Source organism: Pavona decussata, unplaced genomic scaffold, assembly GCF_977016875.1.
Source record: "Pavona decussata unplaced genomic scaffold, jaPavDecu1.1 SCAFFOLD_67, whole genome shotgun sequence".
Taxonomy (NCBI): Eukaryota; Metazoa; Cnidaria; class Anthozoa; order Scleractinia; family Agariciidae; genus Pavona; species Pavona decussata.
Window position 1 is genome coordinate 4,436,391 of NW_028145486.1, and position 24,328 is coordinate 4,460,718.

At 36.7% G+C, this 24,328-nt stretch overlaps 1 protein-coding gene and 1 long non-coding RNA gene across 3 annotated transcripts; one reads left to right on the forward strand and one right to left on the reverse strand.

Moving 5' to 3' along the window:
• Nucleotides 1-497: 497 nt before the first annotated feature.
• On the forward strand, nucleotides 498-12,086 carry LOC146478200 (uncharacterized). Its single transcript, XR_014865270.1, has 4 exons — nucleotides 498-797; nucleotides 6,063-6,151; nucleotides 9,922-9,966; nucleotides 11,555-12,086. It is a non-coding gene; the product is annotated as an uncharacterized LOC146478200 (long non-coding RNA).
• Nucleotides 4,029-24,328, reverse strand: LOC146478201 (tyrosine aminotransferase-like). Of its 2 annotated transcripts, XM_085112920.1 has the most exons (14): nucleotides 24,193-24,328; nucleotides 22,578-22,671; nucleotides 15,143-15,283; nucleotides 14,683-14,787; nucleotides 13,432-13,499; nucleotides 12,972-13,130; nucleotides 11,548-11,686; nucleotides 11,236-11,288; nucleotides 10,783-10,865; nucleotides 9,891-9,960; nucleotides 8,641-8,769; nucleotides 7,328-7,411; nucleotides 6,856-6,954; nucleotides 4,029-6,105 (listed from the first exon to the last, which is right to left on the reverse strand). In XM_085112920.1, the coding sequence occupies exons 2-14, from the start codon at nucleotides 22,600-22,602 to the stop codon at nucleotides 5,971-5,973; spliced, it is 1,290 nt and encodes a 429-aa protein (XP_084969046.1). In that variant the 5' UTR covers nucleotides 22,603-22,671; nucleotides 24,193-24,328; the 3' UTR covers nucleotides 4,029-5,970. The 2 variants fall into 2 exon arrangements, with proteins under 2 accessions (XP_084969046.1, XP_084969047.1); XM_085112921.1 differs by lacking the exons at nucleotides 22,578-22,671; nucleotides 24,193-24,328 and adding an exon at nucleotides 17,493-17,605.

The following is a 24,328-nucleotide window of genomic DNA, read 5'->3' on the forward strand; positions in this document are numbered from 1 at the left end:
TGGTTATGGAAAGTCACTTATTTATCAAGCGCTATCGTTTGTTTACAATTCAGTTCTTGAAGCTGCTGGTCACTATTTGTTGTTGTGGTTTCGCCGCTTGTAAATCTTATGAAAGACCAGGTAGACAAATTGGCAAATATTGGAATTCTTGCCGCTTCTCTCAGTGAAATCACTGAAGAAAATGCAGGGTGTTATGGAAGGAAAAATTTCAATCGTATAAACTATATGCACGTCCGGAAGCGAAAATATCTCCACGGGTGATGATTTCCGTTGTTTCGCAGCATGTACTTGTCATGATGAGTCAATGCTGATTGGTCTGTTCAGACAAAGGCAATTTGCCGACGAACGGAAGTGGCTGTTCGTTTCAGCAGACGTTCGTGGGGCAGGAACGCGTGACGAACCCCTAAGAACATCTGCGTGGGAGGGCGTCGTTCCCGTCTCCGCAGGTCCTGGAACTAGTGTTGCGATTGGTCAATACTATGAAATAAAATGGCGGTAGTTCAACATTTTCTTCCTCGCTTCGCTGTCCTCAGTCGCTATGGCTAGGTCCTAGCTTTCTAACCCTAACATAGCCTTAACCTCGGGTTTTTGCTCAGTTGCTGGGCATCAAACAAAGCTCCTCCTTCAACTCATGTCGTTGGGCGTGTTTTGGGGGTTTTCTTTCACGTTCGACGCGAGGGTTGGAGCTTCAACACAAGAAACCTTGGAAGAGACAGTGAACGAGCCAAAGCGCTATCACTGACAACTACCACCGCTTTTGATGCTGGAAATGATGCAAAGTTCTGGGGAATGCAGCCGTGAGTATGTTCACCTTCTGTATTCAAGGGTTTGCCCTGTTTCCCTGCTGTTGCTCTTTCCCGCGTGGTTCAAAATTGTGGTGGCACACTGTATTTGAAGCAGTGTGCAGTGTAGAGTAAACAAGCGATTGGTCGTCCATTCCTGCTTTCGGGTCGCTTTATGCGGTTGTAAGTGTGAAAGCAGAGAAAATGGCTCTTCGCACATTTTTTCTTTCAAGTTTTAATCTTATGACAGTTGTGGTGCATTTTATCTCTTTCCCTTCAATCTTGGGAACTTTCAAGCTTGTAGCTGTAGTCTGTCATCTTCCCGCCTTCCACATCTCGTGGACCTCGTGATTGACTGAAAGTTTACCCACATGTTGGGTCCTTCTGGGGTGATAGATCAAACAAATTTTACCACTATTCAAAACCCTACAAGGTATTTATCTGATGTGTAGTTTAAAGATTCATCTGCGCAGTTCGTTACAGCTATCAAAGAGCACTCTTGCACAGACTTGTTGAGTGTTGAGTGGGTCCATATTGCATTTTAAAAGAAACAGAAACAATTTAGTCTTTTGACGCGTCAGGCTCACCAGTGTGCATTTATCTAAAGAGCTTTCAGAAAGTGCAACGAATCATAACAAAAAAATATTTGCAATTAGTTTGTCAATTGTTTGTGCATTAGTAATTGCAAGTGATCCAGATCATGTGGCACAGGCTATTTGTGCATATATGAAGTATAACATCAAAGCCAATAAATTTTGACATGTTGTTCTTATTTTCAGTGTAGACTAACAGCTTGCAATTATGTGAAAATTATAATATAATTTTTTATCGACACAGTAATTTTCAATTTGTATGAATGCCAGTTAATCCATCTACATTACTCGAAAGAGCACAATAAAATGAGTAAAACAGCAAAGTTTGAGAGTCTTGTCTCCTAACATAGTGAAGATACAGTTTTATATTTAGCATTACCATAATAAAGTTCTATAATAAATTACAATAACTAGAAGTACCGTAATCAAGGATGATAGGGATGCATTTGACACTTCACATTTTACATTGTGCAATTAGCCATGGTTGCACTTTCATTAGCCTGCGTAGTAGTCATTTCAGTTTCCTTAATTCCAAGTAGGGCAAGTAAGAAAGACGCATGAGGGCATTGGGCCCTACGTCTTTGCTCCTTTTTGCCCAATACAATTACAAAACAAAACTATCACACACAAAATAGTAATGGAGATAGGGTAGAGGGAGTTCTCATGATTTTGTGATTGAACTTTTCTGCTAAGACCAAAATTAATTCAAAAGAAAAATTTGACTAGCTGACAAAGCTTCATTTTAGCCATTCAGCACTTGGTGCACGCAGCTTTGAAAAAGAAACTCCAGACCTTTCAACCCATCTTTTCCAGATTAATCTTTAGTTTCCAGAGTTCTTCCATGTCTGGAAAACTAGTTTGTAGATTTCCATACTAAAAGCGTTCCAGATTCTGTATGAATCCTGCATCTAAGATCGTGTGTAAAGCTTCTTAAAGTAAGACCCCTACCAAAATTTTGTCCTGAGTTTATTTGTTGAAAGTCTAAGCTACAAACTTAAGAAAAGAGAAGGAGACTTCTTTTTTCTGTGAACAATAATATTTTTTTATGTTTATTGGCCCATAATAAAGTACATCATTAATTTCAATACTCTATTTTTTGGCAAATTTAAATATTATAATAACCACACTCGCCAAGGAAAATTATGTAACTCTCACATTATATTAATATTATTTAGTATTTACCCTGCTAGTCACAAAAATTAAAATTTTCTTTTAAATAATGGAATATGTGACCAAAGTTGTCAATATTGTTATCCAAAAAAGCTTGACAGCACATTTTAATAATATACCTCACTCTGTAAAACAGTAGTGGCTTAGGATAAGAGCAAGCATGAAAAAACTGGAATAGCTAGATCACGATTAAATGGCCTTTTTTGATTCTGTTATTATTTTATATTTACTTTGCCATTTCTGGGCTTTTTCTTGGTGTTACATGTAATCACAAGTGACATAAAACAAAATTCCCAAGAAAAGGTCTCCATCAAAACACAAGAGCTAACAAACAGTGGTTTTCTCTAACAGCAAGAAATGCCCTGTCTTCAGATATCTAGTAGTGCTTCCCTTGGTTTCTCACATGTCATGGAAAGAATGTTATTTCTTTGAACAGTTGCATCTTAATAATTATTGCTCTCCCCTAATTGGGAGATGTTTTCACATTCTATTCAGTACCACAAAACAATGCTACCTTTGATGTGATCACAGCCAGGCTACCACTCTTTTATGAAGTGAGATATTGATAACATTAAAATAAATTAAAGTGAAATTTATGTTAAGGACGGTGCCTTCTAATAAAGTATTTTTGTGCGGTTTATGCATGACTATGTAGGGAAAGTATGTCTTAGGAATAAGGGCCATAGAAGAGCAAAAAGAGAATTGGGGTAACCATGCACTTTTTAGAGATGATTAAACAAAAATGCATGGTCACTCCCAATTTTCTTTTCAGATACCAACAGCAGTTGCTAATTTCTGCTTTCCCCGAATAGCTTTAAACCACGCAAAAATATCCCTATATTAGTCACCACCCATAGGAACTTGAGTATATCACAAAATGCACAGAAGTTATGCGCAGAGACAACAGTAGGCACCATCCCTAAATATAATGACATATACTAAGCCGTACCAGTGATCGGCATCAAATTTCTCCTTGTAATATCTAATCAATGCTTATTTTAAGAATTTTCTTGACATTTTAGTAATTTCTCCCCAGTACTTTTATAAGAAAAGTATGGGAACAAGATCAGAGAATATGTCCTTTGATATAAGGGGTTAAGGGTTAACCCTTTAAGCCCAAGTAGTGATCAGAAATTAATTTCTCCTTTCAATATGTCTACTTGGCCAAACTGCAGGTCATGAGAAAAAAGCAAAAGGTCACCAAACATGAAATGTCCAAACTCTCACAACTTGTATTAAAAGAATGCACAGTTCCAGAAAAAAATCCATACCCACTCCATGGAAGGTCATTGGAAATTCCTAGGCGGAGGGGGGTCTTACAAGTCAAAATTTTAGAAGCAATGTATGAAGCTAAACTGGAATTTCCTGAGGGGAGTGGGGTGCAAAACAAAAAAACCTGTTGGGGGGGGGGGGGGAGTATGGATATTTCTGAGACTACACAAAATTAATATAGTCCAGAGAAATGACCACTTTGCTACAACCATGACAAATGAGCAATAAAAATTTAATAAGGTGCAAATACATGTAACTGCTGCTCAAGACTTTTAATTTTTTCCTTATAATATTTTGCCCTTAAATAAATAATGAAATTCACTTTTAAACTCTTGCAGACAATTAAGTTTTAGTATAGCATACTTTAACTATGCAAACCAAGTCTTTAATTTATAATGAACAATATTCCATTTTCAATTCTTAAATAACTTTAAGACACTTTTTAACTTAGGTTTTTAACAGATGACTGTCCAGGCATTCTTTGGACACCCACTTGTTGAAAATAAATCCTGAGATGTCCACTTCTTGGACACTCAGTTTTCAATCCCACTATATGTGGTGTATATAAGTCTATTAATTGTGCTAAGACGTATCACATCAGATCGATTTACAGTTCTGGCGTGCTGTGAAGCTCAGTATATCTTGAAACCATTTCCAGAGATGATCTCACACTGCCCGAAAGAAGTCACTTTACGGTGACTACTCAATCCTACTAGCCAGTGTTTTGAAAAAAACTTAGTCAAAACTTATTTTTTGAGCATATGAGTCTTGGTACAAACACAATCAATTAAAGGGTTACAGATTGAAATTAATTCCTTCAGTACAGATTTACATGCAAGATTAAATTTTGCCCCTTAAGTGTAGAAGAATCTTTGGTATCAGAGCACAGTGTTGTAATCCTTTTTATTATGATTTCTGCAAATAATTTTAGGTTTTATGAAATTGACTTCAAATGTGTTACCTTAGCCCACTGTTTACTGGACTGAGATTAGTCTTCATGGACACAAAATCCAGGTTATTTTACAAAAACTTTATGCTCTACTTTATTTGAACCTTAAAAATCTGCATTAAGACGAAACATTTACCAAACCCAAAAAATATGCAACACCTCTTTATAAGTTACCAAATAAATAGTATAATTAAAATTATTTGCCTTTAAATTTGGTACCATGGCATTAACTTGATTTGTGTCTTGTTGAGTTTTTCAAGAAATGTGTATAATTTTTACACTAGATGGAATTTGAATTATTGCATGCAACTTATTAATGTGACCAAAAGCATATTTGATTTTTTTTGTTTCTAACTCAGTCCCAAAAACCCATCGTTCTATTACAACTCAAGTGATCTTAAAATGTTTACAGCACACATTTTTGCGAGAAAAGGTTTTTAGTAAGAGAACCACTCATTTGGTGATAACATCCCAATGGCTAGAAATATATTAATATATAGTTTACTTTAAGGTTTTAAAGCTAGGAGTATCAAAATACAAATGTAAGCTACCTGTGCATTATTCCTTCATATTTGCAAATATAGGCTTCTTCTATAAAGTTACCTTGTTCTCTTTTTTTTCTTTTTTGAAAGAGAAAGGATTGTCAGTAAAGCACATTTGGAAACAAAGGTGTTCTTCAGAAAGACTATTATTGTAATTTACATAAAAATTCTTTCAGTTTCTCAGGTTGAAAATGTACTTCTTTCACACCTTAATACTATTTTGCACACTTGAAAGCTAACGTGTTCCCAGCATAAAAACGTTTTCAGTATTCTCAGGCAGTAATGGTTTTAAACCTGTAGAGCCCTAATGGCCCCGGGGTGTGACTCCTCTATAAAAAATGACTTGGGTGATTGTCATCCCTTTATCAGGGGAAGTTTTGTTGCGTTATTGAGCTGCAAAATATGAAAGGAACTACATTGTATTAATTTATTGTCAGTTGAGTGATTTGTTACCTTTTAGGATTGAACAACACAGCAAAATGAGATTCATACCTTTTAGGTTGTTTTTCAACTTTCTCTGATGGTTGCGATCACTACTGTCATTTTTATATGAGAGGACACCCCTCCCTCCCTCCCTCCCTCCCTCCTGGCCCTTGGCCTGCCTTTTACTTTAGTTACCACTGCTACCCTGTAAAATCAACAGTATTACCAATAACAACCTCTTAGATATCCATGGTATTTTTTGCATCATTCTTCCTGTGGTTTTTGCAAAACTCATTTATTCTCTTGCAAGCCATCTGGGTCATTTCTTCAGGTACTGTGAGGACAATGCGGAAGTAATTTGGGTACTGAAAGCACTAAAATAACAAAGCAAAAGAATCATCAATACTGTGGAAAATTTGTGTAAGTAATTTAAAAGTACAGCTGTAGTTAAGTAAAGCTTCTCGACTTAAAATGAAGTAAAATGAAGCTTTTTTTTTCGGTGCCTCAATCCCATCTACATCAACCCTCTCCTACATGTAGATCTGCCACTGATATAAAATGAAGTGGTTTTGGTGAGGGTGTGTGGCTCGGTTCTCTAAACCCTGGCCCTATTTCAGACCAAACTACGTAATTTTGGGTTACCTTTTACAGACCTGACCTCTTAAGTTCATATATCCATTTTCAGACCTCAGGCTGGTTCCTAGAACCCCATACCTGTTTTCAGACTTTCAGACCAAAGAGGCTAAAATCTATACCCTATTTTAGACCAAAATGGCTAAAAAACCATGATACCTTTTGGTACCACACATACATGTAGTTAGCAATAAAATTATAGAAGATTAATCTGTATACATAGTCTCTCGTAATAAGCTGTTGCTTTTATATTAAATTGTTAATGCCTGATGATGATGATAATGATGATGATGATGATGATGATGAGCTATATAGCCTATAACGAAGAGTGCCCCCCCCACCCCCTCTCCCTTCCTCTGGGAAAAAATTCCAGATCACTAAAATATTAATGGTGAACTGTGTCCTTGAAAGCAAATGCCAAGAGCAATAAATATTGCATGCATGCACATGCTGCCAATATAAATTGATGACAGAAAAACTAATATTTTTACCTTTCCAGGCAGACAAAATACTGACTGCTCTGCTATCAATTTTTCTGTGAAGTCCAAATCATCTGTAATGCCATCCAACTTAGAAATGTCAATACCAACCTGAAGAAACAAAAATATATTTTATTGTTAACTGAGTTCAATGCTTGAAATTGCTACAATTTTTTTTTTCATGTACACTGTATCTAGTAAATATTAAATCAAATGTTGAAAGCTTTGTTAGATGTATGATCACAATTTCTTGAATGGTGGGGTTGATATAATAGTTTTATAATAATAATGAGCCTGAATCAGATTGTGTTTAAGTCTTTGAAGTCTTTCTACACTCTAAGACAATGTAAATAGTATATTTATCCAAAACTGTTTCAGTTGTTTAATGCTTCACATAATTTTCTTATTGTGTTTCATTATGCTGTGAGTGCATTCTTATTTGAGATTTTTTAAATGTGCAGATAAAAACGTTGGGTTGACTCACCATCATGTACATTGCTCCACACGGCATGACAGGTTTTAGTTCGGGAATTCTAAGAAGTGCTTCATAGCAGATTTCAGCATTTTTCTGTTGGCAAAATTGCAGCAGAACAATAATTTTAAGCTTTCTAATTTGTGCAACTGTACAACAATATGGTTGATCTACATAAATTATTTGATTTATTAATTTTTATTTACTTCTTAGTAATGGTTTTGACAAATTAGCTTTAGTTACTTTTTCATAACAACTAATTCAAATTCAACTCATGAATGATTTGTTGTCTTTTCAAGTTCTCTCACATCACTAGATTCTCTCTTGTTTAATTGCTTGAGGTAATAAATTCCAAGTTTGAAAACCAAAACTTATATAATACAGAGCCCAGTTGTTCAAAGTCCGATTAAGCTAATCCTGGATTAATGATAATTTTGATTTGAGTTTAAGGACGGTGCCTACTAATACCGAAGTATTTTTGTGCGGCTTATGACTATGCGGGAAAAACAGATTTTAGCAAGGCCTCTTGGAATCCAAAAAGAAAATTGGGGATAACCACGCATTTTTCAGAGATAATTAAGCAATAATATCTCTAAAAAGTGCCAAAATATAAAGCAATGTATGGGATTTTTTTCCTAAATTGAAGTTTAATTATCTCTGAAAAATGCATGGTTACCCCTAATTTTCCTTTGAGATACCAAAAGCACTTGCTAAGTTCTGCTTTCTCCGTATAGTTTTAAACCGCGCAAAATTATCCCCGTCTTAGTAGGCACCACCCATAGGAAACCCGAGTATCTCGAGATGCGCAGAACGTATGCGCAGTAACAATAGTAGGCACCGTCCTTAATTACTAAACAAAGATTTCTGTCCCTCAGTTTTGACTTTGACTTTTCGTGACCATTTTTTTTTTTTTTTGGCTTAAGTTAAAATTAGATTTTAAAAACATTTTTAATGAGCAAGCTGAAAACCTCAGTTAACTTTTAATCGTGGATAAGTGTTAATCAGCTTTCGAACAACTGGGCCCAGAACTATTTTTCCTACATCCAACGGTAATAAATCTGTGCCATACAGCACCTGTTCTGAGGAAGTATACCATTAAACAAACAAGAAATTAAATATATTAAATTACAGTTAATTTTAAAACCTTCCATTTTTTTAGCAGGGTAACTGCTGAGGTAGATTAAGTTCCAAGACACCCAGTTAGCCTCCACCCCCTCCCCAAAAAAGACAAACGAACAAGCAAGTTTTGAGACAAAAGACTGGGGCATGGAAAGTCATTGAGGATGATCTTTAATTAATTTTTTAAAGCACTGTTACATACTAACCTGGATGATTTTCATTGTGTTTTCAAAGAAGCTTGGTGGTGTGTTGGCCAAAATCTCAGGAAGAGCTCCTTGAACGAGAGTGTTGGGACCCAAAATTTGCTGTGACAGTGCTATTAGTCCTGGTTTCACCTGTGGTCACACAATAAATTTAATTACAGCGGTTACCAATAACATGCCACCTATCGCCTCCAAAAGACTCCAATAAAGTTGCATTTAGGTGGACGTCAATCGTAGAAAAGCCGTTGAAATTATTTTGAATTCTGAGAACATTTCCAGGCAACAAAACCAAGCAAGTGACAGTTGTATCTGCTGACAAATGGTAAACTTTATAAAAGTTGATTAAAAAGCCAGCTTATCTAAAAGAATGGGCATTGTTTAGATGAAGCCATACTTTTTCATGAAACATTTTAATTTGCTACATGTGATAATTTTGCAAAACCAGCAATGTGTGCAAGTATATGAGCAAATTATCATGTGCAGTGAAAATTGAAATTTTTAATTCAAAAATACCTTTTATTTTCGCTTGATCAATTGAAATAAAGTTTACCTTCTCTTAGCAAGGTTAAATTCTTAGTTCCTAATGTCGAGTTACCTTGGAATTATGTCAGTATTCAAAATAATTTCAAGGGCTTTTCTTTGATTGGCATCCACTAAAACAGAACGTTATCCGACTCTTTTGAATGCAGTAGGCGCATCTTATTGGTAATTAACCGCTATAAGTCCTTCTACATGTAACTATTATCCACTTTGAACAGAATGTTAATAAATCAGATTTACAATTTAATCAATACAAATTAATATATATAAGGATTAAACAAAACAACAATACAATGATTGCTTCATTCAGTCACAGGAGTGCTCAATGCAAAAACATGCAGAGCGAATTATAAATTTAAGATAGAAAATGTACTGTGGTACATTTTCTATCTTAAATTTATCATAAGGATTACATATTTTTGTATTTTAATAACCCATATTAGTATTTTCAGTATGTATTGAACTGGACCTACACTTGCAATGGAGGCTCTTGTAGGGGAAAATACATGTATTTGCACATGAAAACATATATTTACCCCAGCTTAAGTTCCAGTTCAATACCAAGAATACAAATATGATCTTTCCCTGCCTACTAATACAAATAATTATTTAAGTTGCATTAAACGTAAGTTTGCTTTAATTGCTATATATATGCTTTAACTATCAAAAATTAATCAAATACACAGTAATTTTGGCACAGTAAAATTCATTACCTCACTTTCAAATGCCTCATTTTTGTCGTAGATAAGAACCCACCCCAGCCGCCAACCAGGCACAAGGAATCTACAAGTAAGTTTTCAGCAAATATTTAGCTTAAATTGATGTACATTTTACTTGTGAATAATCAACAATCTACAAGTCCTGCAATCATCAAGGATTAAATAGCTGATTTTTAATTCAAAAATATGCAGGCCAAACTATTGGACTCGATCGTCAGTTTTGTAGTTTATGTGGGACTGTAATTAGCTAAGGAGCTGACCTCTCTAAAACCTCAACTAAATTACAGAATGTCGACATCATGTTGATTATATGTCTCCCCAGACCGAACATTTAGAACCTTTATAATTAATCAATGAGCTGAATTCTCTTTATTTCAGAATTTTTAAAGAGTTATCTCTTATGTTTTTAACTCTCCATAAGAAATCCTTGGCTACCCTTATTTCCTTTGTAAACAAATTTTTTTCTCCATAATAAGCAAAGGAAAACAATGTTATCATTCTTTAAAATATTGTGATGTTTCACTCAAAAGACGATTTCAAAGCAAAAATTCAATGTGAAAACCTTGGGCAATGTATGAAAAAATTCTAGCTTGGAAACCTGAGAAAAAATGTTGGAATAAGATTGTGCAAAAACCACATAATTTCTGCAGAACCCAAATGAAAAATTTGCTTTAAATTTTCCCAAAATATGGCAAAAGGCATATGTGGTACCACATAGACAGTCACGCACTACGCAAAAAGGTGTGTTAAGTTTTCCATGACAATCAGATCAGAATTTTTGAAACAGTTGATGCAGGAAAGGCCCTCAACCAACTCCTAAACAGAATGATACTCCACATAAACCTCCAGGGAGTGTCCCTGTATAGGGTTACCTTTCTCTTCTTACCTTTTGGAAATTGCTCCACAAGTTAAGATAGGAACATTCTCTGACAGCTGGGCAAGAGGATGAAACTTGTATCCAGGAAATACCTTAAAAATTATATACAAAGTTGTTGTATGTTTACTTCCAACATATCCTTCCATTAGATTCAGATGGTATAGCATGCATACAACTGGGATAAAATGGTTATAATACACAAGATGGTGGCAGTAGTGCAAACATTGAGTCAATTCAATAGTATTCTACAATATTATTCTCAATTCACAATACATCTATACTAACCTGCAATAGAAGAAGAGCGCAGTCAGGCAGTAGCCAGCAAGGAAGGGGTAGGAATAATAAAAAATACATCATACACTCCTGTCTCCCCTCCCTACCATTTTATTTTGTCATAACAGAAAAAGAATGAAATGAAAAAAGAATAAATGATTGCATTTATATACATATTTGGATACTCACAGCATATTCATACACTTCATCAGCAATGATGGGGAGCATGTATTTTTCAGCCACTACAAAAGAAAAATACAAAATAATAAGCAAAAAAAATTATCACACTAACGTTTCTAGTAGTAATTTAATATTAATAGCCAATAGCCTGTCAAACATTATAAACATGAATCTTAAGGACCACCTCAAATATCATGAATTGGATATTAAGAAGCATCAATGTTATCAGGTGTTTACCCAAAATAAAACAACATTCACTGCACCTGCCTTATTTTAATTTCACTGTTAGAATTTTTTCAATAAACTAAGTTATAGTTGTACCTTCCAGAATGGCCTCAAGATGTTCTTTGGAGTAAACTGAACCACACGGATTGGAGGGATTATTCACAACAATGGCTTTGGTTCGCTCATCAATCAGAGATTCAAGGTGATCAATATCAACCTCCCAGGACCTGTCAGGCTAAGCAAACAATTTTTTCTCTTAACATGCAAGCAATTTTTACAGCAGTTGTTAAGTGGTGATATTAAAATTTATACAACTGATATTAAGATTTGCAGCAATTTATCAGGCAACAAATTAAAACTGCTTTGAAAATGATCAGCACACCTCCTTGGGGATCTTCCAAGCAAACTTTGACATTACATGTGCTTGGAACAGCATGATGACATTTAAGTTTCTCCCACAGTTGCCCAATATTGCAAGTCACAATCAACTTGAAAGAATGAGATTGCTGCAAATAAATCACCTTACATGTATATATACAGGAGCAGTGTGGGCCATTGAGACAAGAATACCATGCTTATCTTAAACTGAAGGTTCCTTAACATATAACTTTACAATAACAAATTAAAATGCACAATTAACGAAAATAGTGTGTCCAGAGTCTTCTTTTGTTTCAGTATGCTCTAATAATTTAATTTCACACCAGTTGAAAATGAAAATTTATCCTGTTAAAGTAATGTAAATTGTCGTGCTGGATTTTTAGGAAATGTCAACAAGTTTAGCCCTTTCACTTCTGCGAACTTTCCGAAAAATGCCTGAGTGCAGGACTAGATTGTGCAATATTTTAACTGAATTAATAAAAATTGAATCAAAACAAGTTAATTGAGAAGTAATATATTATCAAACTCAAGGAAGAGTGTGTCATCCAATTTCCAAACACCAACTTGAAGAAGTGAGGCCAGTTCAAAAAGCAATGCACAGCCAAGTTTTTTTAGACCATCTTTGATGTGTTTGGAAATTGGATGAATTATATAAACCCCATTTACACAAGCAAAAAGATCGGCACGGCACCCTAAAATTTGGGTACGGTGCCGCCAACTTTTTTGGCACGGCACCTCCTGATTTTAAAAGTGTAAACATAGCGTGTCCAAAAATAATATGGCACCGGTGCCCGAAATTTTGGGGTGTCGTGCCGATCTTTTTGCTCGTGTAAATGGGGCTATAATCTAACTTTCAAGTAGGCAAACATTCACCAAATTTTATGATAATTAAGATCACATTTCCAAACCCCCTTCACGGTAGTGATCTAATTGCCTTGTTTGTATTAAATTCTCAGTTCATACATTGTTAACGACTTTCAGATCAGTTCAGTTTATTGATTTTGACGTAATCTTTTTAAAACAAATGTGCACTGCCCACAGTTAGCAAGAGCTAGTCGAGGCGAGCAGTGGTTACAAGTAATATTTACAGAACAAGGGAAAAAAAAGAAACAAAGAAATTAAGATGTCTAGCTATTCCTTACCAGAAGATTGTAATGCCTGACTTCATGTCCTCGTGAAATGCTCAGGGTTTGGTAAATAGAGAAGCCAGGTTTGGGAAGAAGAACATTGTCACCAGGATTGAGGAGAACATCAAGAGCTAGCTCCAGGGCTCCAGAACACCCACAAGCTAAAACAACATCCTGAAAAAAAAAATTAAAAATTGAAAGTCTGAGAAGGGAAACATATTTGCATTTTTTTCTTCTTTCAAAAAAATAATATATTTAAGGAATATCAGCAGGCAAGAAATAATCTTCAAATAACAACACAGGGTTTTAGTTTGAGATATACGTTTTGGATGACCTACATCCATCTTCATATTGCACCGACAAGCGGTTCTATTTGCATTCAAAACTGAAGATGGATGTATGTCATCCGTATTTCAAACTAAAAACCGTAAGTTGTCGGAAGATTATTTCTTTAAAATTATATTAAATGCTGTACCTTATAAGTTAGTGGAGATAATGGGAAAGAATGTTCAGCGGCGATGGCCTCACGTGTCTTGATATAGCCTGCAATTCAAATATAACAAGCTGTCTGTTATGAGAAAATATTTACTGGTAAGGAGTACTTGCAGTTTATGTAATCAATATACATTTTACTTCACCAACCGTAACATTACACAGAACTGTAAAGATATTTTGCCTGGGGGGTACCTCTGTAGATAGTGGACTACACAGGAAGTCTTACTTCTGAAAGGGGTACGTTTTTCCCCCTCAACCTATATGAAAGGGTAGGGAAAATTTAAAACCAGCTTAGTGTAATATTTAATAATTATTGTTTCAAATGGTTGCAAAAGAAAAGATGATCTGCACTGAAAGGGTAGCATTAGAAAGTGGGTCACAAAACTAAGCAGACATTCATAGTACATCAGTTTTCTTCATTTGTTTTGTTTATTATTAATATGAAGGGGGTAACATCTGCCAGTAGAAGATAGCATGGGCCCACCTTGTTTGAAACTTTATTGAACAATAAAATTAAATCCCACCCCATCCCTGTCAGGGTTTTGAATAGTTTTTGTGATAGGAGGGTTCTTAATGGTGAATAGATAAGCACAAGTAATTCATAATATTTGTCTTCGTTCGACTGGCTTTAAATCTCTCTAAAGGCAGGTACTAGGTACCCCCCCCCCCCCTCCAAACCGGGATTTTGAGTAAATGGATTTCAGTGCCTGGGTCCTGCCTTCTAATAGAACCCTGCCCTTCCGGAGATATTTTGGTACATTTAAAATGACTGATTGTTTAAATGAAAATTAACTACACTCTGTCTGCTAATTTGCTACTTTCTTCACTCTGGGCCCGGTTGTTCGAAAGCCGATTAATGCTAATCCACGATTAAAAGTTAACCGAGGTTTTCAGCTCGCTAGCTGAGAAGGTTCTTAAAAGCTAATTGTAAGCTAATGGTAAAAAAAAGTTTTCGTCAAAACTGAGGCACAAAAATCTTTTGGCAAAACTTTATTCATTAGTAATTAAACTCGAATCAAAGTTCACGTTAACCCAGAATTAGCTTAATCAGGCTTTGAACAACTGGGCCCTGGACTTTTGTCTTCTTCCCATAGCAGGAAAAGGCATTTGCCCCTGTTGCCTGCTACTTACGTTACGCTGACTTCTAACACAAAGGGTGTGCTAAATTTCAAGTGTACACTTTTAGGTGGCCTAAAATCTCAGAAGAAAGTGTTAGTAAGATATATCGCACCTGTTGATGGAGCATATCCATTGTGTTTTGCCTTCTTTACGCAATTCACGACAGCGTCCACCATCTCATTACAAGGCTCCAAATTTCCAAACACAGATGGATCCCCTGAAAAATATTATTTTGTAATTTGCCCTATAATAATATTCTCATTTACTTTCTGTCAATAACCATCAATAAATAACTGATGTCATTCCACTTACACCACACAGAAGGTTTTATGGTTTGTACCCCCTCCCCCCAAACCCAGTTCGAATCTATTTACATCATTCAATGAACATCATGACAACAACAAAAATTATTTAGCACTAGTATACAAATATAATTTTGTTTGCAATAAATATTATGTAAAATTTAGGATTTAAAGTTGCTCAACTGTATACAGCCCATGCCAAGAGGTAGACATCTGATCCAGAGCTACACTCCTTGCTTGATTCCCTTAATATTAATTTTGTTAACTCACCAATGGATAGAGCAATCATCTGTTTTGCAGGATTAGGGGTGATCTTCATTCTGTCTACAATAGATCTGATGGGATTGAATGTGGTTTTGGCTGTGACAGAGGCTGGGATGTACCATCTCATTCTCTTTGCAGTTGACATGACTAAAACAAAATTAAGGTTTTTTTAATTACACTCTAAAATATCCTATGAGAGACTAGAACGCTGATGTCTTCTTTTACAAATAGGAGAAGTTTGCAACTGGATCTTTGTGTAGCTGATCAGGATCAGCGAATTATAGACTAAAACATAAAACAACGTGAAAGATGCAAGATAATCAAGGTTTATCAGACAGCAAATTAATAATATTGGGAGATGTTTACAGCTGTTTATTTAAGCAACCTTCCATCTTTCAAGTTGTGTCTCAATAGTTTATTTATTTACTTCCTAATGTATTACCTCTCTCTTGCTTTTCTATGTTTTTTTTTAGTAGAGGGAGTACAACTTGTCCAGTGAGCCTTCACCAGAAATTATGTATCTTCATTTAGTGGTTTTTGCATTATTGCATGACACTGATAATTACAATTTTGTCATAACCAGACACATTGTGAAAGCCCAAGGGGTTCACGGCTATGTGCTTAGTGAGCCTTTCTAGGGTGTGTCTAGCCTGACCTTCTGTCTGACTTGTTGAAGTTCTGATTTTTAAGTCTATGAAAAATTTGCAGCATCTTTAAAGATATTTTCAGCTTCTTGCTATTTTTGCCAATTGCTGTCAGTAATTTCACCATACATCTTGTCAGTATCAATATCAAAATGACATTATCTCATATCTCAGAAGCTCAACTTAAATTGCCTCAGTTGGTCATTTGATACTGACACTTACAAAATATTTCATTATAATGGTGTTCTCAATACAACATATACCGTAGTCTATTTCCAAGTTATTCTTGATCAAACAAAAACAAACATTAAAATGATTAAACGTTGGTCAATTATTACAAACTCCCATAACTAACTCGACTGATTAATATACAACTGACGCAATTGAATAATTTATTGATGATGTAATCATGGCGCGAATGTAAACGATAAACGTACGTTTTGACCGTGAACAGGTCCTTTTTGGAAGAATTTAAAATTTTCTCAGAAGATTTAATGAGACCATTTAGCAAAGCGAAAGAATTACAACAAAATTTGCCCCTGGGGTTCAATTAGTTGAACATTTACGAGAGCTGAAGCAAACGTTGATTTTCAGTTCTTTGACACGTGGTCGAGACAAATCCGACTAACAAAAATTCATAACAAACAGATACTTACCAAATTTTGTATATTAACAAGGAAATCATACTATCAGTTTAAACAATGATGGCCGAAAAATGCTAAAGTATGGAAAGGGAGTGTTTTCCCGACTCATTTTGGTCGCCAAGCAATATCAGAAATTATCATAATGATCAACATGGTATGTTCTTCGCAAAACAAAAACTAAAAGCGCTTTATTTTTGTCGTTGTTGCGTGCTATTTGTTTTAAAATATGCACAATTTGTACATATGCTTTTGCCACAATGAGTGCCGACAAACCTAAGTTTTACTCGCTGTTATTACGATGAAAAATTCGAGCAATATTTTTAGCTTCGTCACCGTTTATGAACCCTTCGACGCCAGACAGAAGCGTTCAACAAATTGCTTTATAGCTCTTGACCCCAAAACTAAATATTTTTGTTTATTTTCCTGTTTTCCACGCATCATAAAACAAATAACTTGTTCTCAACCAGGCTTTCCTTCAGCACTCTGCTAGTTACTACCCAAATGCCGGCTGTGCGTATAGAAGCTATAAGCTCAAGCTAAGCTCAAGCAAGCAGGTCCCCCATGCATGTCTTTGATACATCGTTTACGGTTCATTATTTCGTAAAACAACCTGACAAAATAAACTTGTTTAAACAACACGAAAACTAGATTTTCTATCAGAAGTGTATATTTCATTCACGGAACCGGTTGTAAAGTGACAATAATAACTTTCAACGCATCTGAAAATTTACAACTATAACAAACATGCGCTACGAATCTGCGCGCTTGCCAACAAACCAGTCAAGATATTTCAAGTCGTGTTAAAATCATCAGGTCTGTATCAAAAGCACTCGATTGGAATATAAATCTACACCAAAAATGATGCTTTTGTTGCCTAGAACATCCCAAAGGATGTTAAAGGATCAGTAGTATTAATAAAGGTTGAAGTCTTAGTTGACGCAGGTTGACGACGAACTGATGTTTCGATGTGTTGTTTAGCGGTGTTGAGATATTATACGAAATAACCGTAAAAGAACTAATTTTGCCTCATGTCGTGCCCTTGGCTGATTTTATAGCAGTAAAACCTACCTTTCAGACGTATTCAGAGTTATCCTTACACCAAACGTTAAAAAAAAACAACAGGGAAATGACTATCAACACAACAACCTTTGCCGTTTTCGTTCACCGGTCTGACTCTCCAGCATGCCAGCATGCATTATGGATCGAATTATATAATCTGCAACGTGATTGGTCACACCCCCAACCCTCCCTTGTCTTTCCTCCAGAGTAAATATCTCGAATATCTGTGGGTTACGAAAGCAAACGAACTTTCGATCTTTGAATATTTTAGAAGCTTGTAAAATTTAATACTCCTTTCTTTAACGATTTTCAAATTCAATAAGGAACTAATAGTGCGTGAGTGGTCAAACATTTTGCAAAAGATACAGCATCTCTCAACGTCTTGTAACTGTGGTCTTGCCAAATCTTGCCAAAGTACAGTTCCTTAGCAAACTATCCTCGTATTTTTGGTTTTATCAACAAAGTTTTTTAAGGTTGTTCGGCCACCGTAACGAAATTCGAGTATCGACGTTTCGAGCGTTAGCCATTCTCCTCTGACGCCAAAGGGCTAACGCTCGTTCTTCGAAACGTCGGCACTCGAATCTCTTTACGGTGGCCAAATTTATTTTATCAACTCCGTTTGTAAAACCAAACATTCGTTTCCACTCCCTGACCGACGCAGCACCACATTTCCTTTAGAAACTATAATCTCCCTTACCTTGCTTTTTTTGTTCCGTGCCTTTTGTTACGGATACAGAAACAGACTGATCGCAGCTTACCAACGTTGCAAATGTATATCTATGATCATCAATGATACAGTGAGTGTTGTTGCGAAACTTGAATTAATTGTCTTAAATTTATTTCATAATACTTGTTCATGCCGAAATTTGATGTCTGTTCAAAGCATTGTTTTCCTGTTTGGATTGTTGATGTTTTTAAATAATAAGTTCAGATCTTTTCATTGAAGAATTGTTCTTGGAAAACCTTAGCATTTTATTTTTGTTTGCTTTGTTTCTTTTAAATATCTTCGTGACTTTGGGTTGCCACCATTAGGTAACTGCCCTCAAGTTTGGTTTCGTTTTTCCATTTTTTTCCAGACACAATCTCAGACAATGAAAAACAGCTGTTGACAGGAACACGTCAACAAGTAACAGTTCGTGCTAACCAAACGCCGTGTACTGGGTCTGCAATTCCTTTTATAGCCACAATATATTAGATGATGCGTGCCAGATTAAGAATTGGGGAGGGATTCCTCAAAACGTTTTCTCGGGGTAGACTCATTTACCCATTTTTTGAACAAATTTTCCTCCCATTTTCAGACAAAAAAACGGCTCATATGCATATGGCAGAAACACTGGGGTCGCCTGTACCCCTGGTGAAGTCCAGGATCTCCTCTCTTCCCGTACCCTAGAGCTTGAGCTGCAGTCGCTCCAGGTTGGAGTCCTGACAAAAAGTGGGGGAGTACTTCGCAATGTAAACTTTAGACCCCGAAAGACCAGACGATGGCGTTAGACAATGTGTTTATTTCAGCTCGGTGCCCACATATCAAAACTAGACATTTCAACATCTGTCTGGGCACCCGTGCAGGGATTATGTTGAAAACGCCCTTGCCAGTCGTCAGGGGGACGAGAATTTCCAGATCGAGTCGGCTTGTGCCTCCTTTTGGTTGCTTCTTGTGTGCAATGTACTCACGATACCTATTGTCTTAATTACCTGTGTCATTTTCATCAAACTCAAATTTTACACTCAAGCTAACTAAACGAGCCAACGGAAGTTTTTCACCGATAAGCCCTTTACAAGACGGTGGAGTAGCAAGACATTGAAAGTATTTGGAGCCCATGACCCGAAAGTATTGAATTCATAGAGGAGCGTGCACAAACAACAAATTTGAGATGGGCGGACAAGTGGAAGAGAAGTCTGCAAAGAAGTTACTTCGAGCATTCTCAGGCTTTGCGCGTATCCAGTCGAAAGTGACCTACTTGCGCTCTTTTACTCCCGTTTTTATACTCATTTAACAGCAGCGCCTAGCAGCTGCACCTCTGCCTCGATTAGTAGCATCTCGGTCTCCACTGGTTCCAACTCTGTTTTCACCCGCGGTTATGTACGCCGTTGAATCTCGGGACATCTCACTTTGAAATGACACTATTTCCTGTCTCCAAGACTATGACCGTCGAAACCACAACCAAAGCTTATCTTGCTTCTACTGCAGGAGCACTTGCTCTTTTGTCAAATAGTAATTAACATCCTTGAGAACGAAGATGTGCCGAAACCCAAACGATAAAAATCGGGAAGAATCAAAACGTAATTGTGGTAGTGTGACACCTTTCTCTCATCAACACTGAACATTTTGTGTGTGTACAACCTGCCGGTGTTAAGGAATGCTGGTGATTGTAACACCCAGCATAACCTCATTGCAAATGAGTTGAATACTCTTAGTGAACATAACAAAACATTAGTTCTTTTTAATTTAATAACAAAACCTTTTTGTTTGAAAAAAAAAAAAAAGAAACAAAAAAGGTTATTTTTTCCGTGGTTTTCCAGAAAAGAAAACAAAGATCATGATAGTAATTGATTGCTGCAAAATACTCTATTTTGAATATCATTGTTGTATATTGTTGCATTGCAATATAGCTCAATATGGCGGGTACAGTGCAAGGCTGAGTCATTAGCTTTTGTTCGTCTGCAATCAGAAAGCGAACACCTCTGTAAGGGGGCAGATAGCTGTAAAGAAAGTTGACTGTAAAATATAACTAAATCACTCAGTGCGCCGGTTTCCGACGAATATACGAATACATAATGGCTGTAGATGTTCTCAACTCTTTTATTGTTACTTCTTGTCATCAGCAGCGGAGCAGAAAGCTTTTCTTTTCAAATTTGTATCCCCGGTAGTTATATAATAATCTGGTTCATATGACTCACCTGATTTAAGGACGTTTGACTTTCCTAAGCTATTTATGCACGGAGCGTAATTCAAAGGAATTCGACTTCCAGGCCATAACATCGTCCGCTTAGCTCCCCTCAAGCCAGATGATAGCATCAGCATTTTTCACAGCCGACAGAAACGTGTTTCTACACAAGACTGGTGTTAAACCACGTATATAGTGTGTCGCTACGACTGATGATGCACAGCGAGCAGTAAGCGCACGGTTAACACGGTGAGAGTACTCCAAACTTCTCGATACTTCTACAAACATTGTTCAGCATTTTATGAATATTCCTTAAAACGATTGAACACAAAAGAAGAAATTAACGTAACAATGGATAAAAAGACGAGGTATTGTTGTATTTCATTTCGTTGTTGATGTATCGGGAACCTTGCCGCAACCTAGGCGAGAAATTAGCTTATTTTAACTACATCACCGTTACGCGCATTCGGAACTTGTTCCCTTGACGCATTCATTGCCACGCTACGGAAAATACAAGAATTCGAACGGGAAAACATTGCATGAAACAACAACAACAAACCAATTTCGGTCGTTGAATTTATAAGTTTTTGACTCTACCCTGTATGAAAGTAAAATCCTAAGCTTTTGACTCTGTTTGTGGAGCCTCAGTATTGACAGTGATTTGGTCAGGTCACGTGACATGTGACCTGGCTGGAAGGTTGTATCTCCCCCCCGTCTCTGTTTAGGGTCGGCTTTGATGTAAATTGCCTCCCAAACTCCTTTCGTAGACAAGTCTGGATCTCTGTCCAAAATTCCTGCCTCGTCGATGTGGACCTCGTGTTCTGGGTAAATGCTATCGTCACACGTTAAAATACTGAATGTGACTGGGATGAAGGTCTAGCGTTACCCCCCGGCTATTTGCCACACTTGCAGAAAGTTTGTTCTGGCTATTTGCCACGCTTGCAGAAAGTTTGTTCTGGCTATTTGCCACACTTACAGAAAGTTTGAAGTAAATTACAGTGGACTTAGTTTACCAAAAAACGAAAAAAAAAAAAAAAAAAAATTCGGATAGCTAAAACTCAACGAACTGAATAGTTTATATAGATTTTTGCCATTAAAATATTGGTCCGAGTTCGTGACAGTGCGGAGCGAGCGCAGCTAGCGTGTTCGTAGAAAAACTATCTATTGCCAATATTACCCAGAATGGTCCTGAGAAAACGCGGTTACTTTATATATTATATGGGGTGTCTTGCGAAAAGTATTGCTGCAATCTGATTTCACGTTGCTGGTAACATTCATTCGACGCAAAAAAATAAACCGTATTATTACATTTAAATAGTTAAATTAAAAAGCGCTTAATCAGATTTAAATTTATACTAATTGCGCTTAGGCTGACAATTCGTGTTTTATATGAGACTTATACAACTCCTGGCTGAAGTTACATACACATTTCACGGGTTTTAACATCTCCAATAATGCCCATGGGCATTAATTACGACAGAATCTTTCTCTCAAAGAACGTTTTTTCAAATTGAACCTTATAATTATTTCTGAAAAATGTGTATTTACCCCCAATTTTCTTTTTGGATCTCAACAACACTTGCTAAAATCTTCTTTCCCTGCATTGTTGTAAACCGCGCAAAAATAGTTTTGAAATAGCAGTTACCCATGGTCCAAAAAGAAATCAAAGTTTTTAGAATCATCCCGAGATGCCCAGATAGTATGAGCAGTAGCGAAAGGAAGCACTGTCCCGCACCGTCCTTAAGTTGCATTATAGTTTGCCGGGTACATAGCCTGCGAACGCAGACATATTTTCGGCGGAGAGCAGGGGCAGCCGGAAATACGTCTGCGTTCGCAGGCTACTGGGTACTGTGCACTTCTGGCAAGGCTGACTCATGTGTAATTCCAATTAGATTAACTGTTAAGGCGCTGTTACACTAGGCAATTTTTCTTGCAACTTCTCTCACCATTTTGTTGCGACACAAGTTGCACGAATCGTTGCCAAGTGTAACATCCTCTGAAATGAACATGTCTCGCACTTTTTTGTTGCCACAATCGTTACGAGAAGTAGAAGTCGGATATACTTCTCGCAACGCCGGGTGACTGCACTAGGTGACATACACAAGGCAACGATTCGGGCAACTTGTGTCGCAACGGCTCACCGAAATTGCGAGACAAGTTGCAAGAAAAATTGCCTATATAGCGTAACAGCGCCTTTAGTCGGACTTACCATTATCATCATTGTCGACGTCCATTGCTTACGACTTGTCGTATCACTTCCAAAAACTGCTTATATTCCGGCGTAAACGGAGTAATCGAAAGATCTAAAGTGATGGAATAATAATTCCTAATATCAGAAACGAAACTGAAAGACCATTGCTAATCCTGATTACGATCATGTTTAGTCATGCTATATTGTTTTCGACAAGCAAAATTCTCAGAAATCGAGGAACACTGTAAATTTGAGCATTTATAACCACTTACGACATGGACATTTAGTTCTTGACTAAATCTATTTTATTAGAAAATTCACAGCCTCTGGCTCGGGAGACTGTGTATGCAAGCTAGCACTCCCCGTGTGATTGACATGAAAGGGAGGGGTTCATGGTTCTGCGCATGTCCATGAATCAAAATACGTTAATTTCGCCTTTTCTCGCTATGACCCAAGCCTGTTTATTTTAATTCGTTGTTTATGAACCATTCGGAAGGGAATAGGTAAGACGGGTTGTAATTTTTTCATATGATTGTGTTATTTCGCACGCAAATAACTGTAAACGCATCAACCGTGGAATAAATCCTACGGGTCAACACTAAATTCAATATCGACAATATGACATGAGTACAATCCACTCGCATTTTCTGAGAATTTTGGTCATCAGTCATATTGCTTAGACTAATTATAGAATGTGACTACTGAAGTATATGTGAGTGGGATTTTAAGGCCATAAAGTTGATAAGAAAGTGAAAAAAGCATTTAGATTCATGCACATGCGCTGAAATGTGAACCCCATGGTCCCTTTAAATCTGATTATTTGTTTTTTTTTTATTATTTATTAATTTGTTTTATTTTATTATCACACCTTGTGGAAGACATCAGGCTCAGTGAATTTCGAAGCTTTTGCAGACGGTTTGTATGTCGGAACAAGAATCTTCAAAAAGTCATCAATGCCATAAAAGATTGATAGATATGCCTCGGGTGGTTTCTCTTTCCGGCGTTAATTAATATTTCTCCCTGGTGTGTTTTATCTGGATTCAAGCGCTAGCAGCTTATGGTATACAGAAAGCCAAAGATCGGCCAACTGATTTTGCTCTGAAGAGAATTGAGTCTTGCTTATGCAAAAATTGCTTTTGCGTCTTATGCAGTTACCCCGGCTAGCCCGATGTGGATGTAGGCCGTTGCATTAGTGGATATATCCCGGCAAAATTAGCTGCAATCCAGGCACCCGATACCGAGCGAGACCGAGCTGAGATTCTGAATGTAATCGCAGCGTTACTTTTTGTGTATTTAACAGATTTGTAGGAGTTTTCGACAAAACTAGCTAGCCAGCTAAACAAGCTTACACGTGATCGCCCTCTAAGTTCATCTGTTTCCCAGAAAAGCTACACGCTTGTGTAAAACGATCGCGAATCAGAAGTACTAGACAGACTAAAAAAAAGAGTTTCAAACACTAAAAATCAGAACCCAGAACTCAGTTTTGACTTGAACTTTTCCTACTCTTTAGCTTGTTAAAAACAGCGCAATCTTGCTTAGGAAAATTACTGAACGTATGGATTACAAACTAACCCTCTGGACGGCACTTTAAGCGCGGATTTCAAACAGTCCTTGAAAGATTTAGAGAACTCACCTACGATTGATTGGCTACAATCGGTGGATTTGAAATAAACACTCTTTGAAACAAAGAACCAAACGAAACCACACTTTCAACGACCTGAGTTTAGCAGCCTTAACATCAGATGAAATTGAAAGCAATTCTTGGAACT